This window comes from Nicotiana tabacum, chromosome 2 (assembly GCF_000715075.1).
Source record: "Nicotiana tabacum cultivar K326 chromosome 2, ASM71507v2, whole genome shotgun sequence".
NCBI classification, from domain to species: Eukaryota; Viridiplantae; Streptophyta; class Magnoliopsida; order Solanales; family Solanaceae; genus Nicotiana; species Nicotiana tabacum.
This window is the reverse complement of record NC_134081.1, coordinates 79,446,271-79,461,632: the sequence shown is the minus strand read 5'-3', so window position 1 is coordinate 79,461,632 and position 15,362 is coordinate 79,446,271. Positions and strand designations below refer to the sequence as shown.

General features: G+C 37.5%; 2 protein-coding genes across 7 annotated transcripts; one reads left to right on the top strand and one right to left on the bottom strand.

Moving 5' to 3' along the window:
• The first annotated feature begins 954 nt into the window (after positions 1 to 954).
• LOC107774561 (uncharacterized) lies at positions 955 to 5,455 on the top strand. Of its 3 annotated transcripts, XR_012701478.1 has the most exons (7): positions 955 to 1,239; positions 1,322 to 1,449; positions 1,983 to 2,152; positions 2,687 to 2,764; positions 4,280 to 4,424; positions 4,612 to 5,287; positions 5,398 to 5,455. XR_012701478.1 is itself a non-coding variant. In XM_016594119.2 (6 exons), exons 1-6 carry the CDS (start codon positions 1,137 to 1,139, stop codon positions 5,023 to 5,025), a joined length of 1,038 nt encoding a protein of 345 aa, XP_016449605.1. In that variant the 5' UTR covers positions 955 to 1,136; the 3' UTR covers positions 5,026 to 5,390. The 3 variants fall into 3 exon arrangements, 2 of the variants coding, with proteins under 2 accessions (XP_016449605.1, XP_075091189.1); XM_016594119.2 differs by lacking the exon at positions 5,398 to 5,455 and having other exon boundaries at positions 4,612 to 5,390; XM_075235088.1 differs by lacking the exons at positions 2,687 to 2,764; positions 5,398 to 5,455 and having other exon boundaries at positions 980 to 1,239; positions 4,612 to 5,390.
• Positions 5,456 to 6,031: 576 nt separating this feature from the next.
• Positions 6,032 to 14,544, bottom strand: LOC107774559 (aconitate hydratase, cytoplasmic). Of its 4 annotated transcripts, none has more exons than XM_075235078.1 (21): positions 14,407 to 14,544; positions 13,769 to 13,832; positions 12,352 to 12,456; positions 12,055 to 12,215; positions 11,883 to 11,975; positions 11,581 to 11,766; positions 11,253 to 11,414; positions 10,524 to 10,668; positions 10,295 to 10,437; positions 10,141 to 10,197; positions 9,976 to 10,055; positions 9,813 to 9,888; positions 9,419 to 9,604; positions 9,230 to 9,297; positions 9,012 to 9,130; positions 8,704 to 8,825; positions 8,213 to 8,311; positions 7,652 to 8,131; positions 7,399 to 7,497; positions 7,066 to 7,308; positions 6,032 to 6,313 (listed from the first exon to the last, which is right to left on the bottom strand). In XM_075235078.1, exons 5-21 carry the CDS (start codon positions 11,934 to 11,936, stop codon positions 6,248 to 6,250), a joined length of 2,385 nt encoding a protein of 794 aa, XP_075091179.1. In that variant the 5' UTR covers positions 11,937 to 11,975; positions 12,055 to 12,215; positions 12,352 to 12,456; positions 13,769 to 13,832; positions 14,407 to 14,544; the 3' UTR covers positions 6,032 to 6,247. The 4 variants fall into 4 exon arrangements, with proteins under 4 accessions (XP_075091179.1, XP_075091175.1, XP_016449604.2 ...); XM_075235074.1 differs by lacking the exon at positions 14,407 to 14,544 and adding an exon at positions 14,224 to 14,345 and having other exon boundaries at positions 13,714 to 13,832; XM_016594118.2 differs by lacking the exon at positions 14,407 to 14,544 and adding an exon at positions 13,970 to 14,004 and having other exon boundaries at positions 13,714 to 13,832.
• Positions 14,545 to 15,362: the final 818 nt, after the last annotated feature.

The following is a 15,362-nucleotide window of genomic DNA, read 5'->3' as shown; positions in this document are numbered from 1 at the left end:
TTGCGCCGTCGTCGCTCACTCGACTTCGGATTTGGTCAAATGATCGATCGATTGATTAGTTTTTTGGACCAAATTTATTTGTTAATATTATGATTAACGTAATATTATTTTAATCCAAATTAGTCGTTCAGATTTGGATTTGGATTTGGTCAAATGATCGATCGATTGATTAATTTTTGGACCAAATTTATTTGTTAATATTAAGATCAACGTAATATTATTTTAATCCAAATTATCCGTTCTTGTAACGGTAAATTAATTTTCCTCTGCATTTTGATTTTTCGTTTTATTTTGCATAAATAGCCATTTACGTAATGGTCATTTTACGTGAACATTCATAACAAACATTCTGAAGAGTTGCACCTCTTCGTTTAAACTCAACATGTTGGCTATAAATAAGAGACTACTCCCTCAAATTTTTCTTACGAAAATTCTTATTTCTCCTTCTTGTTTCTGCATTGTTTTAACAAAAAAAAAAAAGTAGTAAGTGTGATTTACTACTGTTCTTTGCGTTCGTTGTCACTGGGATTTGAAGTACCGCTACACAGTGAGGTTATCCGTTCTATCTTGGGAAAAAATAATCCTAAACCTCGGATAATAGGAGGGGATTAAGTTCCTTAAGGAAACACTGTGAATTTAGTGGGCTCGGATTAATTCTGTTCTTCTACACTTCTGGTTTTACATTGATTCAATTTTTCGAATATATTTTCGAATACAGAATACTAACAATTATTAATTCTGTAATTTAATATTTAAATGTATCTTTTAGCTTGGAATATTAATTGTTTAAAAATTTATTAACTAATTATTTTTTGGAGTATAAAAAGTATAAAGGTACTATTTTGGAATATAGAGCACTAAAATTATTATTTTGGACTGTTGTTGGCGTATTAATATTTTTATTTATTAATTAAAATATATGGTATATTAATTATTTCAATTACAACTTTTAATGGAGTAAATATCGTCCAAACGCATCGTGGAAGAGAAATTTGGAGTGGTCATAGTCGGTAACAGTGGCCGTCAGTGAAAGTCAAGAACCAAAAAAAAAAGGAAAGAAGAATCGCCGGCGAAGATTCACCCCAGTTGGCTTCGATCCTGAATCAGCCTCCTCCTTCTATTCGATCTCCCAGTTGATGGACAAAGCAAAAGCCCCTGAAGTTAAGGATTCTGTACCGAAACTTTACTCCAATCCTAATTCCGAAGCTAAATATTACAGCCTCTCGTTTCAGGCATCGGGTACGTTTCTCCGCTGTGAATTGTGATGGGCTTGTGAATTGTGATGAGTTATTTATGGAGTTGGGTTTGTTTTGTTACACAGTATTAGCTATTAAGAAGAGAAAGCCTCCCAGCTTGGTGAGCTTGTGTCTAGGAGTTATTGGCAGACATTTTGAGGATATTATCGAAGATCTCACCGAGATAGCTGCTAATTTTCCGTCCAATATGAAGGTTCAACATTCTTATGCGCTGTTTTGTACATAATTTCTGAAGATGTGTACTTTGGTAGACGTGAATACTGCTAGTTTTTAGTTGGCAATCATTTAACCCGACAACAACTGCTTCTTAAATCAAAAAGCCTTTCATGCTTCAATTAACCATATGTTCTTTTTCCATTCCCTTAAGATGATCAGGTTTTCAATCCATAAAATGGCAAATTGCAATGTCCTTTATCCTAGTTGCTTAAGTTTAAGTTTTGGCAAATTTTATTACTCCACCATATTATGGGTGAACTTTATAGTGAAGCAGTGTTTCCCTGATATCTTTCTTCAAACTTTTGACAAAAGAGGGCTCCTTGGCTATCAGGGAATACAATTGTGTTTTCTTTGGGGAGGAGGGGGACCGAAAAGAAAAATAAAACTGTCAATCCATGCTTTCTAGCAAAACTATTTAATGACGTTACTTTAATAGGCTGATTTGTGTCCTAGCTATTTATCTCGACTCTAATTTTTCTTGTTACTTGAACAATCTTTTCTAACTGTTAGATGGCACTTGTGGCAATTGCAAGAAGGAGAAGGCTATTGAATGACAATGTCATTGTTGCATTGGCTGATAGTTCTTGGGAAATCCTGGACTTATCTGACTCAGAGGTTTCTGATTTTGGCCTATTACAAGTGGTTGGAACATGCAAACATCTGCAAGCAGTTGATATAAGGTATTGCGTTTTGATCATTTTATTAGGTGAGGGTTGAAACATGCAAACATGCGAGTCAGGTAAGGATTTTCTGGTTTAACGGCCTAATTGGATAATGCCTGGTGCACCAACTATGGCTTTCTAGGTGACATCTCTCATTTCCACTGAGGCACAGTAAATCTATTGTTTTATCTCAAAATTCTGCAATCAGTAAGGAGGCTTGAAAGTGAGAACAGGGCCTCAACTACTAGTAAATTAAATCTAGTGTACTGTCTGTATAGGTCAAAATTTGTTATGAGGCGTTAACTCCCATAAAAATTTAGGTTATGAGGTGGAAACTCCCATTTTATACTCTTCTTGCTTTCTCTAGCTAGTTCTTGATCTCGTACTCGTGTGAACAATTATATGCCAAGTGTTTCTGGATTTGTTTTTCTTTAAAAGTGCATTACACACTTTGTGCAGGCTACACTATCACTTATTTCAGTCCTTTTTCTGCTTCTCAACTTAAATTTGGTTTTGAAATGTAAACCTAAATGTGAACATCCATTGTCACAGTCGCTGCAGCAAGCTCACGTCTGCTGGTGTATCAGAACTCTTGCAGAAATGCCAGTCTCTTGAAATACTGAGATGGGGGTAGGTTCCCTTTCTTAAATCAAGTCACTTCTTTCAGGCATGAAGCTTAAAAAATCACATGTAACAATAACAAAATCTGGCCGCTTGAATTTCTCCTAAGCTAATATTTCTTAAATGATTTGTCTGGGTTACCCTCGAGTCCACTGATGCAACCATTTGATTTACTTATAACTGTTGCTTAGAACCTGCCGACCTTTCCATGTTAAATTATGGTTTGGTTACCTATGAGTACATTCAGTATTAAGATTCTTCTCAAATATGTGCATGGTGTAAGCATTTTTTCGCTATTTGTTTGGATATTTGAATATGCTCTGCTTAAGGATGCTCAAATTTGATGCATTTGGTTTGCCTCGGGAGTACATGGAAGCTTTCATATTGTCTGGCCGAAGTTATAATCCTCTTGTGCACGAGAAGCTTTCCTGACCAATTTCTATAAAGTTGAGAGTTATCTAGCGCACGGGAGATACTGTATTACTGATCTATAGACGGGAATTATATCCAGTGCATGACAAAAAGGGTTCAAGAGGTCTAAGGATTGTATTCTTGCTTGGTCCTCTCTTAAAAAAGTTCTCTTAATTATGACCACCAGTTTGGCTAGTTACTTTATTTTTTGGTAATCGCTAGTTACTTTTATCAATGTTCCCAAGAAATTGGCTAGTTACTCCATGTTTGAAGCAATGCGTGCATGACTAGAAGGCAGAGAGGAGATAGAAAAGCAAATGGCAAAAAACTGTTAATTTTAGATCCATTAAATTTTCTCATTTTGATTCTGCACATAACTTGCTATGAAAAGTATTTTAGTTAATGATCATGTTACTTCGAACAGGATGATTTGGCACATCTATATTTCTACATGCTGTTATTCCTTACTTTGTTTGTGCTAGGTTCTTGTTATTGTCGTCCTTGGGAATATAATGTTCAAACACTTGGGCTGTTTGGCATTTTGTTCCCTTGCTTTTGCTTCCTGTCATTAATTATGAGCCTTTTTTTCCACGTGTGGGTATATTCTGGGATAACTCTGGGGGTAGTCATGAATAGTCACTTTCGATGCTATTTTTTATGTTTGGTTTAACGTCTTACTTTCATGCAACCACATAATATAATGAGTGCATCCTACATGATGAGCCTGGGATGCCTAAATCTCCTGTTGTAAGGAAGTTTCAGCTTATTGACTAGATCCGCTATTTGATTCCCGAGGATTTCTCTTGTGAACCCTCTAGTTCCGCTATTAACCTGCCTTAATAGAGTGTCCGTGCGAAGCTAGTGAAAAGATGTTCTACACCGGGACCTAAAAAAAGGAAAAAGAAAAGAAGGAAGAGCATTGCATGTTTCAACTAGTTACGCGATATCATTTGAAGTGTTCTATGAAAGAAATCCCTTGTAAAAATCTAGGTTCGTCATATATTTTGCTTGATAAAATATATTTCAAAGATCTCTCTCTCTCTCTCTCTCTCAATAAATTGGGTATGTAGAAGTTAACCACATAACTGGATTGAATGAGAGTTAATGTTGCAGAGGCTGCCCTCGGAGTGAGAACACAGCTCGCAGATGCTTTGCTTTGTTGAAACCAACACTAGAGCATGTGGAGGGAGAATCTTGGGAGGAACTTGATACCTCAGAAATAGCTCATGGTGCGACATCCCTGCGTTGGCTCTTATGGGTATGAATTATATTTGTTGTTCAGGCTTGCAAGACCATCTTTCTTGTTAGGCGTTATGCATATGACTTCTGAACTGAATCAGCATGTGGATTATCTTTTTAATCCTCCAGATTCATTGATCTTCCCTTATCCCTAGCTGAAGTAGTCTTCAGAATTCAAACTTCATGTTTATCTAATCCTTTTGCAGCCAAAAATTGAAAAGGACCAGCTGGAGAGTTTGTCTGACGAGTGCCCACGAATCATAGTAAATCCAAAGCCGTCACCACTGGGTTACAGGGGGCTTGATGTTCCTAGAGAAGCAAGACTAAATGTCTCATTAGACGATCCCATTGTTGAAGATATTGACCCCAAAACCTGGGCAGTATGTGGATTTGTACCTAGAACATCACCATCATCAGTTTCAAGCACAGAAGAGTTACCCGTGGCGGAAAAGTTTAGACTTGCATTTCTAGAGAGAGATAATCGGCTAGCACCAAAGCGAGCAAAGAATGCAAGACAACATCAGCGACGTGCAGAAAAGGAATGGGTAATGATGAATAGTAGGGCAAAAGCACTAGCACTTGCTTCGCTGGCTAGCAAATCCCTTAACATTCGGAACTGAAAATAGATGTGTACTTCTATAAACCTGTATCTCATCTTTGTCAGCCAATAGAAAGAGCTTCTGTGCACGGGTAACTGGGAAAGCTTTTCTTTGCAACTGACCATTGAGAGGAAGGCAAATATTTCCCGAGCTTCCAACAAAGATTTTACATACAGTGGTTTCTTTCAGGCAGTGGAAGAGTCTATTTGGGTCATCACACTGTTGAAAGGGAGGCCACTGTCAAGCAAGCCTGCCTCTCTCCTCTGGTCAATCCTCTGGTAAGGTGTGTGTATTGTTCTTTGTAGTCGTCTTTGGCATGTATGTATGTATATTAGGATTTTTTCTGCTGAGGATGATTTAATGAGGTGCTCCATTTTCTTTTTTCATGTGCAGTGTGTGAATTTCTAGTCTTTTTGCTTCCCATACAAATATTATTAACGACTTTTTGAGCACACAGTTGCGATTGTTTCAAAGTTTGCCTCGGGAGTACATGGAAGCTTTCATATTGTCTGGCCAAAGTTATAATCCTCTCGTGCACGAGAAGCTTTCCTGACCAATTTCTATAAAGTTGAGAGTTATCTAGCGCACGGGAGTTATCTGCACAAAAAGGGTTTAAGAGGTCTGAGGATTGTATTCTTGCTTGGTCTCTTAATTATGACCACCAGTTTGGCTAGTTACTTTATTTTTCGGTAATCGCTAGTTACCTTTATCAATGTCCCCAAGGAAGAAATTGGAAAAACTGGTATTTCAAAGTAATTTTTTCTTTATATTTTGAGGGGGAAAAGAGAGTACAAACGTTCCACTCTCTTTTTTGTTTCCCACTCGTGTCCGGTACCCGCATTGGAACCCGACTATATTCGAATTCGCGCCGCGTAGGGCTCCATTCGAGAAGCGCTTCCTACCAAAATTTTTTTCATAACAAAGGCTGAAACTCGAAACTTCTGGTTAAGGAAAGAACAGCCCGTGGTACAAATGTCCCACTCAATCTTACGCTACCCCAACTTAACTTGCCATAACAGGGAGGTTATCAGTGGCTGCTAAGACCGTCTTTAAGCTCTTCTATGAAATCGCTCCAATTGTCATCTAAACACGAGGGAAGAAAATATCTAATAATTACAAGATGTTACAACCCATATCATCTCTTATATGCATAAACGAGTTCAGCACATCCATCTTCTTGAACGATGCTGCCAGCATAGGCAAAGCATGTAGTACAACATATATGAGCCTAGGCTGTATTTCACTATTTGCTTAAGTTCCGAATGACGTAAGGAAGGATGCCACCATGGTCAAAATATGCCAGCTCAACCTACAATTCCAAATCAACAATATAAAAGCTATCATGATATAAAATGTAATCGCACCAGATATTTACACTAAAATAATAAATACATCACATGCGTTAATATATAGACTTCTCTCACTTAGCCGTAGTATATTAACATATTTTTCACTTCATTAAGTCTTTAACCATAATAAGTTGATAAGATGAGGGGTGTGCCCTGCAAGAAACCGCCAGATGATAAACGAATTATAAACTCTTTATGTATACATTAATCCTAACGGGGCCAAGTTTGAACAAATGTCAAGACTTGCGACAATCCAAATAGTGCAGCTTAGCATATGAAAGAAAAAATGAAATGCAAAGGAACAAATGATGATTACAAGTTAAAACTCTTAGATGTTCTGTAATGCAGTCTCCATCACTAACTGTGTTAGCTGAAAGAAAGAAAAAGAGAAATAAAACCACTTAAAAATGCACATCTCCAGCTCAATAAAACTGAAAACTTCTTTTTTCAACATTCCCCCAAAAATAAAATAATTGACCTGTTTCGCAAAATAATTAACTCCTTGTTCACCAAGCGTCCAAATAGATTACATTTCATCCGATCTCAGACTTTAACCAATGACTTTCCAGTGTAACCAAACTATGTTATATTCAATCTTAAAGCACATTTTAATTAATTTTATTTAGCATTTTACTTGAGTTCTGTACAAGTTAATGCAGGTAATTTATTAAAAGACAAAGGAGTTAAAAAGTAGTACAAACAAAATACATACCTCTGTGTCAAATCTAAGAGTACAGGTGAAAGATTTTCCACTATCAGTAGTCACGGTTAAATCTTGTCCGGGCCTTATATCAGAAATCCTCTGTGGAAGGTCAATAGTGTAACGCTCATGACCAGTCAAACCTAGTGCTTCTGCATCTTCACCAGGCTTAAAACAAAGTGGTATAATGCCCATTCCAACCAGGTTACTGCGATGAATCCTCTCAAAGCTTTTTGCAATCACTGCTTTTACTCCCTTTTTTCAAGAACATTAGTGTAACATCATAGAGAAAAAGAAAACAAAGAAAGAAAATTTAAACCGCGGAAACTGGTGTAAAATGCTTACTAGTAGCATTGGGCCCTTGGCAGCCCAATCCCGGGAACTTCCACTCCCATATTCTGCTCCAGCAATAACAATGGTGTCGTGCCCGGCAGATTTGTATCGCTGCAAATAGTTCAATAAAGCAAAAAAGAAACATTAATTATCCTTGCATATGAAAAAGGGGAGAGAATGTAATAAAATAAAAGGAACAGCCTATTTACAAAAGCTCTTAGCCAAACAATAGTGGAACGTTTCCTGAATAAACATTGTAACTCACCATTGCTGCATCATACACATAAAGTTTCTCCCCAGTCGGTATGTGAATCGTCTTCGGACTGACTTCTCCATTCAAGAGCTTGTTGATGATTCGAATGTTAGCAAAAGTACCTCTAGCCATCACTTGATCATTGCCACGACGGCTGCCATATGAATTGAAGTCCTTCCGCTGAACTCCACGCTCCATAAGATACTTTGCAGCAGGACTGTCCTTATGAATGCTACCTGCTGGAGAGATATGATCAGTGGTTATACTATCACCAAAGTTCAATAAGCAGTAGGCATCCTTCACCCCATGAGGGCCGGGAGGGTCCACACTCATGCCCTTGAAATATGGGGGTTGATGAATATAGGTTGAATTTGGATCCCATGCATAGAGATTGGACGACGGGACAGAGAGTTGATTCCAGATAGGATTTCCCTGAGTAATAGCTTCGTAAGTGCTCTTGAACATCTCGGGGAGCACACTTGATTGAACAACCTACAGGAAGATCATCTTTAGTCATATTTACAGGGCCATGGAGATAATCATTGCTTATTGAGGACAGCAAACGAATAATACCTCCGCAATTTCTTCATTACTAGGCCATATGTCCTTAAGGTATACACCTTTTCCGTCTTTTCCAATTCCTATAGGCTCCTTCTCGAAGTCAATGTCCACCTGAAAAATATTAGTCGAAAGAATTTATCTACAAACATGCAAGCAAAACAGTAGTTATCTGTTAGCTACAAGCAAGACGCGGAAACAAACCCCTCCCCTACCCCACAAAGAAAAGAAAAAAAGAAAATCTTGGTTGGTCAAAACCAAAGGAAGAAAAAACAAGTGAAACAAAACACAAGCAACAGAGAGCGGGGGGTCATAAACTCTATCAGAAGAAACATGCTAAACAAGGCTTGAAAGGGCTCTGGTCAGCGCATTTAATGAAACTGAAGGCTACTGACTGAGAGTAGCTAATGGATAGTAAAGCACAGAAAGTTCACTCCTTCAGCTTGGGTATCAATCTAAAGGAGAAAAATATGGAATAAGTCCCCCACTAATTCATCTCAGTATACCGTTCCTGCAAGTGCATATGCAACAACCAGCGGTGGCGAAGCAAGATAATTAGCTCTTGTTTGGGGGTGAACACGGCCTTCAAAGTTCCGATTTCCAGAAAGCACAGCTGCAGCTACAATATCTGCAAAAATATTTCCAAGAACATCACCAACATAGCCAATCACTTTTCTTGCTAGAAGATGACCTGCTCAAGCAGACTGAATACACTGGAGCACCATGTGAAAGTACTACAGAAAATGCATAACTTAGAATTTTTCCCACTTATGGAAGAAAAATAGCACAGATCAAGTTATAAATTGGAGACTACCATTATCAGTGATGGCAGAAGCAACTGATTCATCGAGATCTCCAGAATTACCAATACATGTTGTGCAACCATAGCCAACAAGATGGAAGCCCTGCTGGTTCAGGTACGTTTGTAGGCCACTGCAACACAAGGTCACAAATTAACTCAAAGAGAACAAATAATGATGTTCCAGGACACGGGAAGGGCCAAGATAAGTAACAATTAATCACAAACAGTACCTCTTATGGAGGTATTTTGTAACAGCCCCTGAACCTGGAGCCAGACTTGTTTTTATCCATGGTTTAACCTATTCAATAATCCCACAAGTTATTTTTAGAAGCATGCTCCATCTGTAAACAATTTAGAGGAATCGCCACATGTGACAAACTACAAGGCTTGCAGCATTATTTCAGGGCCCTAAAACTAACCTCCAAACCTAATTCGCAGGCCTTTTTTGCAACAAGACCAGCTCCAAGCATTACACTTGGATTAGATGTATTTGTGCAGCTCGTTATAGCAGCTATAACGACACTACCATGCTTAAGTTCAGCAGGAAGTCCATGGAATGTAAATGTTGCAACTTTGTCTTGCTCCTGCTTGGGCACAGCAAATCCCTGCATGATTAACAGAAAGGGCTTATTTATTGTGTCAATCAAAACTTCATGACATTTTTTTATAAGTGGACACTTTTATGACATTGTTGTGTCAGCTTCTAAAATGAATTGATACTTTGTCAATCAGAATTTGCATGCTTTAGATGAAAAAGGAAAGGGAAAAGAATATCCACAAAATTTTAAAAATAAATCTGAGGAAAAGAATAACCTTGAATCCATGTTTGTTATCAAGACATGCATGCCAATCAGCTTTCATATCATTGAGAGCGACACGATCATTTGGCCTATTAAAAATGACAACAGTGAGAACACTTGACGGAATCTAACAATGAGCTACGCAAAAATTTGGTGAACAAATTTATAAATATTACCTTTTTGGTCCCGAGACACAGGGTTCAACATCAGCAAGATCCAATCCCAAATAAGATGAGTAAACTCTCTCCTCTTGAGGCTGTATTGTAAAATTATACCACAAAGTTGCATCACGAAAAGTTTTACATTACCATACGAGAATAATACTGGAATAGAAACTTTACCTCGTTGTAGTCAACGAACATTTTGTTTGCCCGCAAATACTCCTCAATCATTGTTATCTAATCAAATAATGTATTGAAACTGTTAGGAACAATAAATATATTATTTTCTTTCAGCAGACCACAAATTAAAGGAGAAAAAAGGGGAACAACTAACTGTTTCCTCACTACGCCCAGTTAATTTAAGGTACTGTAACGTCATATGATCTACTGGGAAAAAACCCATGGTAGCTCCGTATTCGGGAGACATATTTGCAATTGTTGCCCTATCAGCCAAAGAAAGTGAGGCCATTCCTGAACCTATATACCAATGAAACTAAATGAGCTACATTCAGAAAAGACAAATGTTTAGCCATTTTAAAAGAGCCAGAGTGATGGTTAAATACCGTAAAACTCGACGAACTTTCCGACAACACCATGGTCTCTTAACATTTGAGTTACAGTTAAGACCAAATCAGTTGCTGTCACCCCTTCACGCAATTTTCCAGACATTCTAAAGCCCACGACACCAGGCAAAACCATGCTCATTGGCTGTCGGAATAAAAAAGAGGAAAAGAACTAATCAAATTAATTGAATAATAGTGTTCCTCAAGGGACTACGCGTGATAACATAGAAATGCAGACGTTGAAAGAAAATTATATGGTACAACCATGACACTGAACAACCATTAAGTTATTAAGGAGATTAATGTTCTCTCTCATCCGTAGCTTAGAGGCAGGAGCATCAAAATCATCAATAATCGACAACCCAAGTTTTCAACCAAGATATATTCTACCAAAAGAGAACATCACCCAAAACCTCATATTCTCACTGGGGCCAGTACAATTACAAATAAAAGTTAAACGTTCAAATGATTATCACTCTCGAAACTTTTGAATGCTAACGAACATACATTAAAATTGTAAAGTGATAATCAATCAGGTAACAACAAGTAGCAGTTAATAGGCCAAGATATTCTGAAAGGGCAAGTTTGCTGAGGCAATAGTGTCACCTTGGCATTCAAGCAAGCAACACAGTGACAACAAAAGAAGGGGGAGTGGTGATGCATAGCAGTATTACAGACTGGGAGATCTCATTTACTATATTTGATGGAGGTCGAAATAAATAAAAATACCTGGCCAAGCATTGCTGCCTCTGCTTCAATACCACCAACTCCCCATCCTGCAACTCCTAATCCGTCGATCATTGTTGTGTGAGAGTCAGTCCCAACTAGACTATCAGGATAAAGTACACCATCTGAGTTGAAAACCACTCGTCCAAGGTACTCCAAATTAACCTATCAAATAGTTGAGAGGAGAATAAGGAAGCAAACAGGAGAACTGGTGTCCAAAAAAATCTCAAAGCAAACAACTTTTTATATGCGGGCTAACAGCTTGGTAACAGCATACATTAGGCCCCTTTTTTATTTTTTCAAGGTTTTTAAAAAGAAGGCATGATCATACCTGGTGAACAATACCAGACCCAGGGGGAACAACAAGCATGTTGCGGAAGGCAGTGGCCCCCCATCTGAGAAAAGCAAACCTCTCTCTGTTTCTCTGGAATTCAATGTCCATATTTGCCTGCAAAGCATTTTCTGATCTTACCACGTCAGCTTGCACCGAGTGGTCAATTACAAGGTCAACTGGAACCTGGAAAAATTATCACTGTCTCAATATACGGGATGAGGAATCGAGAACCACTACAACCCTCCACGGAGCAATAAAAGTCATGAGCAATACAGGAACCAGCTGAACAAGAAGTGTACCAAAGGATTAATCTTGTCAGGATCACTACCAAGCTCCTTCATAGCATCACGCATAGAGGCAAGATCAACCACAGCTGGAACTCCAGTAAAATCCTAAGTACATCATCAAAAGATCATAAATCTGCTAATGCTACAACAATCAGCACTCATCACAGCATATCATGCTTTTCACCTGTAGCAAAACACGGGCAGGCTTAAATGGAATTTCAACTTGCTTTGGTGCAGTATTTTCCCAGTCCAGGATCTTCTCAACATCATCCTTGGATACTTGGAAATTGTCACAATTCCGTATAGCAGATTCCAATAGTATTCTTATAGAAAAAGGCAGCTTGTCTGCATTACAAGAAATGAAATGCAGAAATTTCTGAAATGTTGGCTTGACAACAAGGACTTTCAATATTAAAGGCAGGAACTAGATAATCATTACAGGAGTTTAACTTAAATATAGAAAAACTATTTAAGTGCATACCAATCCTTGGATCATTTAGAGCAGTAAGACTGTAGAATTTTCCAAACTCGCCACCTCCAGGCTTGGGAAGACTAGTAAATATTCCTCTGAAAGGATGTTCTGAAGCTGGATATAAATTTAAAAAGTTCATTTGATTTAGGATTTTCTCAGACAAAACTAAATAATCATACATCACAAATTCCTGCATAAAGTCTTGTGGCATCGAAATTTGCATCAAATGGCTAGCGAATTCCAAATCCAGAGAAGACAATGACACGGAAATCCACAGCCTTGTTACGCAGCTAATCCATTAAAAACCTAGTTTCAACCTCAATTACACCTACTCTAGAGAACTCATTAAAAATCAAGTTATAAAGCCTGTTGAAGTAATGTTAAACACATTAAGGTGCAATATATTTTTTATATGATCAAATCTTTCATCCCAATGAATATCACTGAATATTGGTAGAATTGCATAGAAAAGCAGTGGTTAGATAAATATTAACAATTTCATAAGTGAATACAATTCAACCACCTGAAGCAATCAATAAAATACTTTCCAAATATCTATTGTAATACTTGTTACTCATCTTCATTCCATAGGAGACATTCCCATGAACTGTCAGTTCTGCCGCTCATTTGTAGTTTGATCTTCATTAAAGACAAAGGGAAAAAAATTGCAAATACTCCACGCTCCCACTTCTAGTTTCTCAATTGAGCAAACTATGTAACAACTGAATTCTCCTCCTCCCTTTTTAACTATGTTGAATTCCGAAGCACGTGTCCTTTTTATGTTTTTGCGTATAACAATAAATCTGTTAACCCCGTGAAGCATTTTCTTAAGGCTTTGAAAATTATTTCTTTTTCCTTCAACTTTGTGAGGACTGTTATTAAGTACTTATATTTTACTTCAGGGGATTTTGGTTTTTAAGAACCGTGCAATTGATCTATTACACAAGCACAGGTACGAGAAGCATAATTGTTTTAGATTAAATACTTGAAACCAAAAATGAAAAACTAGCTCTGTTTTAATTTATGCGGCAACGTCTCTAACTATTTGGCGAGTCAAAGAGGTCCTTCTATGACCACTTTTTTCTTAAATACATTTTGAATATTTTAAATTATTATCTATTACTACATGACATATTACTTTTATGTAATTTCCAAATTTGTAAATTTTTTCCCCAAAAATTTTGAAGAATCGAATTCACAAAATTTACTACTTTAATCCTCGACCCTTGCCACAAAGTCTGGCCATTTCTGAAGTAACACCAAGTAACTAATTTGAACGCACAGTGCATGAAAAAGGAGTTTTAACTTTTAAGGCAAATATAAACAGCAGCATGAGGATTAATTAAATTGATTACAATTGAGGAGATATACCCATAGTAGCAATGTTGCGATCCAGAGGTTCAATATCGGAACTCGCGGTTCTAACCTGAGCCCTTAGACTGATAGGAGAACGCCAATCAACGCCGTGACTCCAGCGAGGAACAGAGTACCTGAGCGATGGGAGAGCAGAGGAGAAAGAGAATGATCGGTAATTAACAGAAAACAGCGCAGCAGGTTGAATATGGCGGGAAAATGAAAGTAAAGAGAAGATTCTAGAAACAGGGGAAGTAGATGTAGACGAAGGTACAGTTGAGAGAGTGGAAGCAAAGCGAAGCCTAGAAGGTCGAAGAAAGGCGGATGATGATGAAGAAGAAGAAGAGCGAGTGGATAAATACATGTTCAGATTTACACGAAAAACGTTTACTATATCTTGTTTGTATTTGTTTGCTGTTGTATATATTTATAGCTAAAAGCTGGGTGAAGTGTGTAGAAGCAGAAGGAGCTGGCGAGCTGTGGGAAGAAGCAGATGTTTGAGTTTCTTTTGCGGGCATAATTTACTACCTGTGGAGTCAGTATAGGAGCATGAAAACACGTGAGGTGCTGATGAGAACCTAACTGCCAAGATGCAACTGCCGGGGGGAGGGGCCGAAGTTTAATCTATCTAAATCTATCTAACTTGTCCCAATTTGGACCAATTGAGTGATGAGGAATATATGAGTCAATTTTCATGTTCGTCGAACTTACCATTTTTTTCTAGGCAGAATAGCCTGGAGATATGTACTTATTTCGGTTTGATTCATAAAGTTTCATCCAGACACCTTTATTCGTTCAAAACAATTCTTTTAAACTCTTTAGACCTCGCGTGCTCTTCAACTATTCAATATGGATGACATATCCATGTCCACCTCAAATTTTTTATATCACATCATTATTTTTTCACTTCATTTTAAAATTTTCTACTCTATTTTTTATTTTATTTTCACTTCAGTTCACTCTTCCCCTCTACTCACTATCTCCTGTTATTCCCACCTCTATGCAGCCACCTTCACCACCCAAAACAATCCCCCCTCCATTAATTCACCTTCACAACACCACAAATTCTCTAGCTTTATTACCCCAAATACACACAACAATCATTCTTCAAAATGCTCATTAACAAATGAAAACAGAAACAAAGAAAGAAAAAGATTAACAAATGAAAACAGAAACAAAGAAAGAAAAAGAAGAAAATCAAATAGTTAATAGAATTAACACTTCCTAAATCCTTACAAATTGCAGCCACTCCATCCGAAGTAAAATACTAGAATCATGCAATTCTCACTCTTCTGTGGAGATCTCAATCCTACTTATGATGATTTCAAGATATTGTTTCAACAAGAAGACCCATATGATCTTAATCATTTTTATGAACAGAAATTGTTTAAAAAGGGACAAAAGAAAACCCATGTTCATTTGGGTCTCCAACTTCTATTATCTCAATAAAATCTCACCTGCTGGCCTATATTGTTAGCAAATTAAGTGTTGTTTATCGACTTATCTTTAGATTTGGTTTTCTTCTTTTACAAACAAAATAAAAGCAAAAATCATAGGTAAAAGACTATTATTTTTGCGCTATTGAAGAGGTAAATCTTGAGACTGAACAGTATATGAAGGCAAGTATGAAGGGGAAGAAGAAGAGTATACGAAGGGGGAGGGGTTAG

What these genes read in the sequence shown, in the direction of transcription:
- LOC107774561 (XM_016594119.2), top strand. Translation starts at nt 1,137, where the DNA reads ATGGACAAAGCAAAAGCCCCTGAAGTTAAGGATTCTGTACCGAAACTT. An exon ending in CTTGAAATACTGAGATGGGG is followed by an intron (nt 2,765 to 4,279) that starts GTAGGTTCCCTT and finishes TTAATGTTGCAG; the next exon opens with AGGCTGCCCTCGGAGTGAGA. An exon ending in CCCTGCGTTGGCTCTTATGG is followed by an intron (nt 4,425 to 4,611) that starts GTATGAATTATA and finishes ATCCTTTTGCAG; the next exon opens with CCAAAAATTGAAAAGGACCA.
- LOC107774559 (XM_016594116.2), bottom strand. Translation starts at nt 14,059, where the DNA reads ATGTATTTATCCACTCGCTCTTCTTCTTCTTCATCATCATCCGCCTTT. An exon ending in CTGGGCGTAGTGAGGAAACA is followed by an intron (nt 10,198 to 10,294) that starts GTTAGTTGTTCC and finishes TTATTTGATTAG; the next exon opens with ATAACAATGATTGAGGAGTA. An exon ending in CTCTTAGATTTGACACAGAG is followed by an intron (nt 6,314 to 7,065) that starts GTATGTATTTTG and finishes TTGGAATTGTAG; the next exon opens with GTTGAGCTGGCATATTTTGA.